This window comes from Corapipo altera, unplaced genomic scaffold, assembly GCF_003945725.1.
Source record: "Corapipo altera isolate COAL_440 unplaced genomic scaffold, ASM394572v1 23b, whole genome shotgun sequence".
NCBI classification, from domain to species: Eukaryota; Metazoa; Chordata; class Aves; order Passeriformes; family Pipridae; genus Corapipo; species Corapipo altera.
In genome coordinates this window covers 15,651,501-15,663,214 of record NW_020884885.1, presented here as the reverse complement: position 1 = coordinate 15,663,214, position 11,714 = coordinate 15,651,501, and the positions used below count along the sequence as shown (strand labels likewise).

The following is an 11,714-nucleotide window of genomic DNA, read 5'->3' as shown; positions in this document are numbered from 1 at the left end:
AACATACACATTATACTAGAAAAACTGTTTTCTAGAACATGTCAGAAAAGGCATTTTTAGGTATATTTCTTATTGCCTGTCCCATGGGGTAGCTTACAATTTGATGGATTTATTTTTAATGGCAGACAGACAGAACCAGTATTCTTGTGGATATAACTTCAGTGGAAAGCACATGCAGAAGGTATAGTTTTCAGCTTCAGTGCTCCTCCAAGGCAGTGGCAGATGCAGAGGTAACAAATTTAAGAGGTCTTACAGCACAGGCACTCCCAATACACCCTGGAACAGGCTGTTATCTTTACTGCCAATTCAAGGCTAATATTAAACAAGAAGTGAAACAGTCTGAGGAACAAAACAGACTGACACTGTCTTCCTGGTAAACAGTGTAGTTGTTTCTATTATTTGGTCAAGGCTTGTTTTTTCACACCACCTACCCTTTTTCACTCATGCAGACAGGTTATTCCTGAATTGTTCCTCTGACACACTGGGAGGTGCCCAATTTCCTGCCTAATTGTGTGCACAACTAGATCACATTCCCTCATTCTTGTGCCAACAGTGCCATAGAAGTGTTTGAACTTTTATTTTGTCAAGGAATCTATCAACAGTGTTTGTATTCACAACTCCATGCCCATATGCCAGGTATGTATTCTGGCTACAAGTTTAGCTTGGGAACTACAGCTTCTCTTTCAGCTGTTCTGCAGTCAGTACTGAGTCTTTTTCAAAAAAATCTTTAAAGCAACTCCAAAGTTATCACCTCCTTATATTCCATTCAGGCTGCACTTCCACACAGGAAGCATACAGAGCCAAGGAAGATTAACTCCAAAATGCTCAGGGCTCATCCATAAACACTTCTCTAGGATGGTGAATGATAGGAGCAAAGCATTGTGCCAGTCTAAACACTACTGGTATATAGGCTTGTTTTGCTTAAATAATAAACTCCCCAAACAAGCTACTTGGAACCACAGACAAAATTACAGTATGCAGACAAAAATCTTACGATCAAAATCAGAGTAACTGAAACGCCAGGAACACCAGCAAGGAACCAAAGGTCTTGCTATTTGTGAGTTTTCCTAACTCACTATGGGGGAGGAAAGAGCTGCCGTTATTTGCTTTATAAAACTCATCCCAGGGAGCCTAAACGTCTTCTCTTGGAAGACAAGCAGCAAGACTGTCCTCAAAGAGGGCAGTTTCCAAGAGGTTAGGAAAGCCCTCAGTAAGAAGTGCTGTTGCCATCTGGTCCAACAGGCCACGTGCATTCTGTTCCTGTGAAGGGAAAGCCAGTTTCTGAGTTGTATCTTACGGGCTTTCCCTTCAGCCTCCCTGTGAAATATCTCCTCCCTAACATGGTTAAATGGGGAATGATTCAAGTCAGGTTTACGGGTGCTGAATATATTTTTAAGTGACTGTCTTTCAGATGGTCCCTTAAAAGATCTGTTGCTCTGCAGTACATGCGGGCAAGGAGTGTTGTTAAAGAAATCAAGATGAAGTCAGTATGTGTGCTGGACTTCTTTGGTTCTTGATAGGAAAATGAGTCCTCCTACAGAGGAGGAGGGACAATTACTAATCCAACTCCAATTCTCTTCTAGAAACACCGTATTCCTTATGCAAGAGCCAAGCATGCAGGTTTACACAGATCAGCCAGGGCAAAAGGCAGATGCAAGACAAACAAAAGACACCTGCTATAGGACTAAAACCATTCAAAATAACTTTATAAACTCTGTCACATTTCTGCTTTGTACATCAGTTCAACCTTATCCCTCCGGCTTGTTACTGAAAATTCACGATGCTTGCTTTTTGTTTCACTGTTTCCTGAAAGGCAGACATGAAACCAGCCGTCAGTGCATTATTTACACAAGTGCAACACAATCTCCCACCCCGAAATTAATTTTTTTCACTAACAAGATACTTCCAATGTAAATAAACACCACAGCTTGAGCAGTGTTTCTGAAGTCAGTTTATAAAGGTTAGGTCATTTCTGCAATCCCCAACTGCCAGAGCGAGTAAAGCTTCGCTCACCATCCAACAGGCTAAAAATACAATATTTCAAGTATTAAATCAGAAATTTCTAAAGACAATCCATTGATAAATAAACACAAGGGAAACAGTATACAGCTTTCAATATACTGTAAGAAAAGTGGTGTCCAGTTTCAAACTTTAGCAAGACAAGTGCACAGCCCAAAAATGTGAATCAAAGTAACCCTGAAAACTGTAGCAATCCGGGAGTCCCAAACATTAATCTCTTCTGTGTTTCCCCTCGAATTACTCTGCTGGTCTGAGGCATTTGATTGTTATGTAGTTCTACATCTGTAGGTAATCAAAAAAAAATCCTAAGTTCATTCCCATATGGAAACAATTCAAGAGAAGGTTCCACAGATAAGTCCTGTTATAATCTTGTTTCTCTGCACTTTGTTTACAGTGAGATGCAACTGCAGGTCTGTTATTCCCATAGTGTCCACAGCTACGATAAGTTCAGTCCAAATCGTGCTGGCTGTGGCTTGCTCTCAGTTTTCCACTTCACGTGTATCTTCACTATCAGTTTTCTTATGTTTCCTCATATGTTTGTATTTTTCCACATATGCCTTCACCAGATTAGCCACCTTCATAGGGTTGATCTCTCCACTTTTGCTGTGGCAGATCTGCAGGGGATTAAAGGGCATTCAGTCAATAACAGCAGTTCAGGCAGGCAAGAAGCAAGTGACAGACAGGACCTAAGATGCTGTCCAAGGGAACCAATTCCTGCACAGGCCCTCAAGTCTCATAGCAGTGTACATTAAGAAAACAAAGGTAAGAGGAATATTTTACTTCAAGCATTCCAGAAATGGCCCAGTGCTTATCTGCTGAGCACCAACTGAATGCAGAGGCATCTCTGAGAACAGAATTATTCATTTTTTACTACAGGCTTTTCCACCCATCCACCCAGTTTTACACTACATGTGGTAACCAAGGAAGTGCTGATATCCCATATTTCTGATAATTTTGAGGAAGCAATGCTCAGACTAAAAGAATTTGGCAGTTTTGAGGGCCTATCTTGAGATACAGGAGAAAGAACAAACCCTACAAAGAACTTTCTTCATGTTCAGAGAGGAGTTCACAGTGACTTCAGCAGTGATGGGTGTTGCTCAGCTCTCCTACAAACAACACGAGGTTCATATGGGTCACGTAGAAGATATGAAATTGCAGCCATTATCTCAGGAATTTTGATTTATGATGGAATTTCCCAGTGATGGCAAGAATGCAGAGCAAGGACAGTCTGCTAAGGTAGCAGTTAATTGCCTTGACTGCAAAAGCATTACTTCCCCTTACAAGACAACATTTACCTGCTGATCAGGTCTTTTTTAGCCATGATCTGGTCAGCACTAAGATATGGGACAGAAGTCAGTATCAGTAAAACTGCCAAGCCGTCTTTTAAGGTTCAAGGACACCACAGACGCTCAAGGAACTAATGCACAAAGTATTTTCTCACTTTATCAGAAACAGTTGACAATTCTAGCTGAAGTTGCTAGTGAGAGAGATTCAACCATTCTCACCCAAGGCACATACCACCTAATATTTCACCTCAGGCAGCTCAAGCTTAGCAATGTTCTTGTTTCACCACAGGACAGCAGAGTATGAGTCAGGGTCCAAAAATCTGCTACTCAGTTATGGCATGTAACTGCCAAAACTGGCACGTGCAATCCAAAGTACTGCCACTTATTTCATGACCTGCCCATCTCCTCCTCTTGACTGTCTTTCACTTGTGCCCTTACCTTTTGCACTGCTTTTCGAAGGATGCTCTTGTATTCCTCCTTCGTAATCTCCCTCTTCTGGTAAAACGGTTTGATGGCAAGTTTCACTTCTTCCACAGCCCTTTCCTGCATGTGAAGTTTCTTCATGTACTGCAGAGCAAAGAGAAGTTCATTACTTTGTGCTATCTTGGCAATGGCTTCTGACTGTATTTTTCTCAGAAATGCTCTAACAATGAAAATTCTCATTTCACAATTTCAACAATCCAAGTAATCGCCTCAAAGCGCTTTCCTTTACTGTCAGTTGCAGTCTTGAAACAAATACCACTTTGCACTATGAGAAACCCTTGTTTTATGTAGCATTTATTCCGTGTCTTAAAGAAATGTGTTTTAAGCAGGTGACTACAATGTCTACTTACTAATTTTGGTCTCGTCCTTGCCTTGCAACAGGTCTGAAGTAAACATAAGTCCATGAAAAGACATCAGATTATAAAAGCAGCAAATCATGACTGCGAATATAAAGCTTCAGATAGCTCTGAAGTCAATCTGAAAATTGCAGAGTTGCCTATAAATTAATGATTACAAATGCCATGAAAACAAGTTCATAAAAACTGCTGCTCATAAATGGAGGCTTAGTGGAAAAAGCATCTTACTGTTTGGTTTTGTGCTAGAAAGTAAAATAATGGGCTAAGAAGCTTTTGTTCTCATGTTAGCATCCACTATGCTTAGAGCAGATTGTCCATACAGCAAACCCAAAACTCAGCAGCAAGGGACTAGCACTGCAAAATCTCCAAAGTATATTACTATCTCTGCATTTTCAGTGCTAGTAAACAAGAATATACAGTCCTACCTCTCTATAAGATTGTTATGAGGACTGACATTGATTTCAAAGCTGGAGGGCAAAGGAAAAACCAGGTGTTTAGAGACATCTGGACATTCTGGTTTCTGGAAAGTCCCTTCCAAACGCTCACACAAGAAGGTTTCAGAACTTTAAGAATGTATTTTAGATGCTTTAATCCCTCTATCTTCTTGTGATGAAGCAGTAGAAAATAGAATCCTCAAATGGAATAAATCCCAAAAGAATTCAAGGAAAGGATTGTCTGCTGCTCCTGGGTTAGCATCATCAGGCACCAAAACCAACAGTGACAACAGGGCCGGGAAAATAAAGTATGGAAAGCTTTAAAATACCCCAAATTAAAAAGTTCAAATAAACACCTCATTAATGTTACACATTTGCTACTTGGTGGCATTCACTCACTTCCTCATTTTTCATTTTATCCACTGGAGGTTTGGGTGCTTTGATCTTTTCTTCTGCATTTCCAACAGAAGCAGTTTGGACTCCTGGCTCGGATGCAGTAGCCAAGCTGCCTGGTTCCGGAGTGAGGCTCTGTCCTGCCACGCAGCCAAGCGCTGGAAGACTTCCCTGCATGATAAACTGGACCGTGGGCTGGCTGACCGGGGCATAGGGGGGAAGGCTGGAGGGCAGAGGTGGCGTCAAAGGGATATTTTGACAGTACACCTGCGAAACAGATACCACTCTGTAAATGCTCGTGCTTACAAGACAGAACATCAGATCAGGATTTTCAGAGCACCAGGAGCTACCACCAGCCTCTCTTCACCTTTTAACTGGTGGACAGCACAAACTGATGGCTCAGACCAAGGCCACCAAGCCAATATTTACAGCCTGATCACGGTCAGGGAGAAACTCACAGCTGCTCAAACAGCACCATCTTTCTGCAAGTTACTGCTGAAAGTTACATGCAGAAGCTGCATGTATAGAGCAGAATTAAAAGAAAACACATTTCTTCAACTGTAAGGACCACCTGAGAGATTAAATGATTAGAGGATTGCTGAGGTGTATGGGCTATATGAAATGTACCACACGTAGAGGAAGGCAAACTCTGCCATGAGAGGAGGGTGTTGCACAATGAAGGCACAGATGAGATGAGATGCCTTCCATGACACTTAGGTGCTGGAATAGGAACCAACCTGAGAAGAACCTAGATCAGGAAACATAGGCTCAGGAATCATATAATTGGTTGGAGGAGGCTCATTTAACTGCACCTGATTTAACGTTTGGTTCAAGTCCTCTGCTTTCCAGGCCCCTTCTTTTGCTCGCTGAAGTTTGTAAAATGGCATCCCTAGGTTCCCCAAGAGAAGAAAAAGAAAATATTTAAGAACAAAATAAAAATAATGTGTCAAAGAATTCAAAACCAATTATATTGTTTAAATAAAAAAGATCTAACAACAAAACTCGCTCTAAAAGTATTCTGTTTAGCAGTCATCCACATTTTAAAGCTTCTGATAACAGAGAACTTCTCATTCCCCCAGGGAACCACACAGGCAACTCTGTCAACACAAACAGCACAGGGTCCCAAGCCAAACTGTTTCTAGCAGCTTTGGTTTAGCAGTACTCACAGGAGTGAGCTACAGAGATTTGTCATGCTCCTTGGTTCTGAGAAACATTTATAACTTCTGAAGGCAAAACAACCATTCTAGTTAACTGCAGAAAAGGTGGGACATGGGCTGCCAGCTCAGAGATCAGGCTGCAATACGCGCTTCATGGCCAAACAAGCTGCCTCTGGCTGGTTGAGCTGTGCTGACAGCACGTCCTCTCCAATTCATTAACACAACTCACCTCATGATTTCAACAAGCACAAAACGCCAGCTCTCAGGATTGGAAACCACAGAATCACCCCAGCTCAGATGACAGAGCTGTTACACTACAACCCTGGGCCTCATACAGTCTGCTTCAACTGCTGTTTGTTTTCCAAAAGAGACTTACTTGGAGCTTTTCCAGCAGACAGTGTGCCGCTTTCTTCCTCCTGAAGATTCCAGGTAACTCTTTTCACTGGTGCTTTTGATTTCAAGGCAGGACCCTGAGGTACCACTTCCAGTTCAGGCTCAGTGAAATTACTCGTTTTCTCATCTGACACAAGGCACTCCTCTTTAACCTCCCTCACACCATCCGTAATTTTGCTTTTGGACGAGCTTTGAATTTGTGCAACCTCAGTTGGAACACGCATGATAACTTCCTTCTTTGGGGGTTGTTCCATCAGAGATGGACATAATGCAGTATTTTCAATTTTAACTGTAATCTCTAGGTTTGTATTGCTACAGCTACCGAGCACTGCTTGATCAGTACTACTCAATAATTCTGTTTCAGCAAAAGAATCCACGTTGCCAATTGGAACACAAATGTTTGCGATCTCTGGCACAGGGAATGCAGTTTCACTGGTCACTTCCTGACAGATAGGCTCCACCTTTATAGTTTCTTGGACCTCTCTCAGCTGAACTGGAGTCTCAGCCTGTATTTCCTCAAGTTGGACATTTGGTTCGATGGTTATGGAAAGTTCTTCTAGCACTAACTCCTCCTTTGGTTCTTGTTTGAGAGAATGGGGTTGCTCCAGACACCTGGTCAAATTTTCAACTGGAGGCTTTTGATCCTTTTCTGGTGGAGGAGGAAGTGAGGTCTCTTTTGATCTGTGTTTTCTCTCTTTGGAACGTGATCGCGATCGTGGTCTTTTTTCCTTTGATTTGCTGCTTTTGTGCTCCCAAGATCGAGATGCAGAGCGAGATCGAGACCTCCACTTTCTCCTCTCCCGAGATCTGGATCTCGATCTCTTTCTGTCCCTTGACCTCAAGCTACTGTCTTTATCATACCTCTCATAGCTTTTGTCTCTCCTGTGCTTCCGCCTTTTAGTCCTCTCAGTGCTGTTCGACCGGGAACGGTCCCTCCACCTTGATCTTGATCGAGACCGTCTTTTCTTTTTTCTATTTTCATGAAACTCAGAAGTACTTCCAGGACTACCTGAACGTGACCTAGATTTCCTTCTCTCCCTAGACCAAGAAGTTTTTCCTTTTTTATCCTTTGTTTTATCCTTCATTTTCTTTTTTTTAGATCGTTCACGACTGCTAGAACGGTCAGTAGAAGACCTCCTGCTCTTGGATTTCAATGTGTGTGTTTTGCCGTGCTCTTCTCCACCTGACCAAGAGGTAGATCTGGAGCTTCGGTCCCTTGAGTGTGCTCTATCCCTAGACCCTGAACGCGATCTCTTACGCTCTTTGACAAGCGCTTTTTTCCTTTTCATCTTCTTCTTGCTTCGGGAGCTGGAGTTTGAGCAGGATCTGGAACGTGATCGCCTCTCTGCTTGTTCTACCTTTTGGACTTTCTGCTGCCCATCACTCTTTGAGGGACTATCTGGTTCTAGTTTCACATTAATATTAGGTCTCATCAATTCTTCAGCATTAAAGAACACGTTAGGTCCCTCTCTGCTTTCCTCCTTTAGACACTCTGTACTAGAAATTTGCTTAACAGCAGCTGAAGTGCAAGGACTGCTTAGAAAATCTTCCTCATCCATATTGTCTCGTTCCTCTGTATCAGAGATCTGTTCTACAATCCTGCTTTCTACTGTCACATCATCACGAGACTCTGTATTACCAGATGGTGCATCAGAGTCAGCCTCAGATCCAAATATATTTTCTACCCTGTAAGGAGTGAAACGACGGACAGTTTGAAATGTTTGAACTTTTGGATTGTCAATGGAAATAGTCCTGGTAATATTAGTCAGTGGGATCCCGGAGCCAAGCCTTTCAGGACTGCTGTTTGCTGAACTTGAGTCTGATCCTGTTGGCTCAAAGGGATCATATATTTCACTTTTGACCTGTTTTTTCTTAACTGAGAAAAGAGGTGAAGGACTCTCTTTCTGTTGCGCTTCATCATCCACAGGGCGGAAAGTGTTACAAAATCCTGGGTTAGACAGCCTGCTCGGATGTCCTGCATTTCCAGGAATATTGATTTTAAAACTCTCAAAAGAGCCTGGGCCTTTGCCCCTGGAAGTGCCCAGTAGTGACGAACTGCTATACACACCAGTATTGGCAGAAAAAGACACCTCGCTTGTACGTGTCTGCTGCTGACGTTCCTTGGAATTCGACTTCTGACTTTCCACCTTGCTACCCTTTCCCGGCTGATTAGTGCTCTCTTTACCAGTCAGCTGAGTTATACAGGAGCTGGGGATGTCACAGCTTTGGCTTCCTGTGGGTTCTGGCTCCACCTGCTTGTTGCTGGTTTCTTTTTTAATCTTTGGTATCCTGGGAAGCTCAAAGATGTCAATTCTCTTGGAAGGTGGTTTTAATGGCTGCCTCACAGTTACAGCTTTTGAGTCAGAATTCAAGTTACAGCTCAGGGGCTTTGAAGATGAGTCAGTGGGTGAAAAGTTTTTAGATTTTCCATTAAATCTGGGCACTTCACCTAACTTGGAGCCATGCCTGCTCAAAGTAGCTATATTCTGAGACTGAACAGACCTGGGCGTCATTGAATATTCTGATTTTACAGTTGCCTTTTCCGATGCAGTCTGTGGAGGGTTTGCTGCAGACTCAGTCCTGCTCAGTGAGGGTGAAGGCAACGAAAACAAGCTTGAGGAGAAGGGTCTGGTGTGAGTACTCAGCCCCGAGGAAACGGAAGGTCCAGCAATGGAGCTACTTGCTGTGGTCCCTGAGTGCACTGTACTTGGGTGGGTGTTATGCCCTGAACCATCATCCACTCTCGAGTCACTTGCTGATTTTCTGTGAAGTGGAACTACAGCACACAAACAGACAATTAAGCTTTTCAGTACATATCTGGACATTTTCTGCCAACGTTAAAAGAAATACTAAGCTCATTATTATAAGTTCCACTTTGGTTTGCTGACATACCCCACAGTAATAAGGCAGTCCAATAGTTCTTTCGTTCAGATACTCATGGTACAGTGCCAGACAACCACATCTTTGAGGTAAACACTAATGTTTACAAAAGAAATTATTCTGTTCTGTAGATATCACCAGATTAGTGCTTATTATCTTGCAGCTGGTGATTGACAAGAACTGACTATAACAGAGGATGTATGGGGCACTTATTTTAAAAACAAAGCTCTAAGTTTCAATTTGAAGAGATTCTTTTCAAATAATACCACGCCAAGGGAATACACAACTGGAGGTGCTAGCACATATTCAGAGTTCTACTTTTGCAAAGAAACTTCTTGCCAAGGTCCTCCATGTTGCTTTTCAAACTGAAGTGCAGATCACAGGCATGGCAGCAATGCATGACACATGCCAGAAAAACTGGGTACTAAGATAATTCTAGTCTATCCAGTCCTACATTTTTATAACAAAGCATGAAACCAGTTCTTTCAGTTCTTTTGAAAGAAGAAAACTATGTATTAAAACCAAAATCCTCCAGTAACATCTCAGCTCTGCAACTAAAACAGAGACAAGTAACAATATTTCAGAGCATCTGCCTTATAAGACAGATTACTGTTGGCAGCCACTGAATCTATCCTGTGTATTCAAATGCTCAGTAAGTGTATCCCTGTGTTTGAAGCTATTGCAGACTCTAGGATCAGGGCAGATGTGGATAAACAAAGAGGCTAACCGCACTATGAAGTGCCAAGTCCTTACCTGCCTTCTTCGCTGTCAGTGAACCATCTCTGTTGATGACCACATCTGAACTACTCATCATGAGAAAGCTCTGTCCAGACAGGATACTTCCCAACAGATCAGGCACAGGAGCAGCTTCTGCTTCTTGATCAGGACTCAAGGCAGGTACACTGCTTCTGCATGTTTCAGAGGGGTTATATTTCCTTTACTCTTACAGCACTTGTTCTATACACACACATTACATTAAAAAGAAACCAAAGTCAAGGGCATAAACAGAGGTCAGCCAGCGAACTCCACTACTAGTTTTGGCTTCACTAGAGTCATTCAGTACCCATCTCTCCCTCTGACAAACAAAAGGTGAAGCTTTTATTGACTTCACACAGGACCACTACAAGATACGAAAGCCTGTAATCATACCTGAGACCTTTTGTTAACAAATGCTTTAAATCTTATTTAAGAATGGTGCTCACTATATTGTGTATCAAGATTAACTTTCCCGTGCATTTAGTATGCATCTTTGAAGGATAAACCATTGTTCATCACTTCAGAGGTATTTCCATCCTAGCTGCTTCTCTTGCCCCCACAAGATCACAAACACAAGTGTATTCCTCAGGTCTACATTCCTATCTAAAAAAAAATTACACAGCTTGAACCAGTGTTCAGCACCAGTAAAGCTACACAAGGTGCCACAGGTAGGGTACCTAAGAACATGGCAAAGAAGAAATTACACTGAAAAACAACAGCAATGGTGCCACACATGTGAAAACGCAAACACTCCCCTTCATGCTTTACTCAATCTTATGAAGACGGTCTAAGTTCTTGGTTCTTGAAATACGGTCTGAAAAGGTTTGGGTGTTTCTGGTGTTGATATTTGGCTTTTTTGCTTTTATTTCTTTGCATTTGTGTTGATGGGACTTGGGGGTTTGTTTTGTTCGAGTTTTCTAAAAAACAAACTTCCAAAGGGGCCAATAGACCCGGCTCTTTCAGGGAGCTATATTTCATTTCTGTATGACAACAAAGCAAGCTTTATTAACATAACGTACACCAAAACCCCTGGTAATAACATACAACAGAAAGACAAAATGGGAATGCTACAAGAATTGGCTCCTAAGGCCAGACCAGGAAATTCAGTGTACTCCTGGCAAATCAAGCCTTTAGAAAAGCTGAATGTCAGCTAAATAGTTCTACCTTCTAAACAATATGCTACTCAAATAACTCGTAGGACATGGAAAGCTTCGTGAAAGGCCTCCTTCAGAACTCAGATAGGAAAGGTAGAGAAAATCTAAGTTATCATAGAAATACACTGCCTTAATCCTGAGAAACCAATCTTCACTGTAAGTCAGATGCACTAGAGGACAACCATGTAAACTTCTCACACCTTTAATCACTAAGCTGAGCTCCCTTCATTTCTTTTCAGCTCTCTGAGCTTTGCAGTTGGTACCTGTCTCAATGATTTTCCCCATTTGTTTTCTTCTTGTCATGCTCCTGGCTCCCTCTGTCTTACCCCTCAGTTCTGAAAATTCCCTGTGGCTGCCAGAGGGGGGCACCCAGGGCTCCCTGGCCTCAGCAGGTGCGTAACAC

At 42.3% G+C, this 11,714-nt stretch overlaps 1 protein-coding gene across 3 annotated transcripts in view; it reads right to left on the bottom strand.

The window, feature by feature from the left end:
* Positions 1-1,677: 1,677 nt before the first annotated feature.
* Positions 1,678-11,714, bottom strand: part of PHRF1 (PHD and ring finger domains 1) — a 31,387-nt gene continuing 21,350 nt past the window's right edge. For 2 of the 3 annotated variants that reach the window (XM_027642506.1, XM_027642507.1), the window contains exons 13-18: positions 10,155-10,309; positions 6,505-9,297; positions 5,709-5,860; positions 4,978-5,238; positions 3,744-3,872; positions 1,678-2,633 (exon numbers count right to left, since the gene is read on the bottom strand). In XM_027642506.1, the coding sequence (XP_027498307.1) occupies positions 2,499-2,633; positions 3,744-3,872; positions 4,978-5,238; positions 5,709-5,860; positions 6,505-9,297; positions 10,155-10,309 (3,625 nt within the window). In that variant the 3' untranslated portion in view covers positions 1,678-2,498. The remainder of the gene's footprint in view (positions 2,634-3,743; positions 3,873-4,977; positions 5,239-5,708; positions 5,861-6,504; positions 9,298-10,154; positions 10,310-11,714) is intronic. The other variant, XM_027642508.1, reaches the window with a different exon arrangement.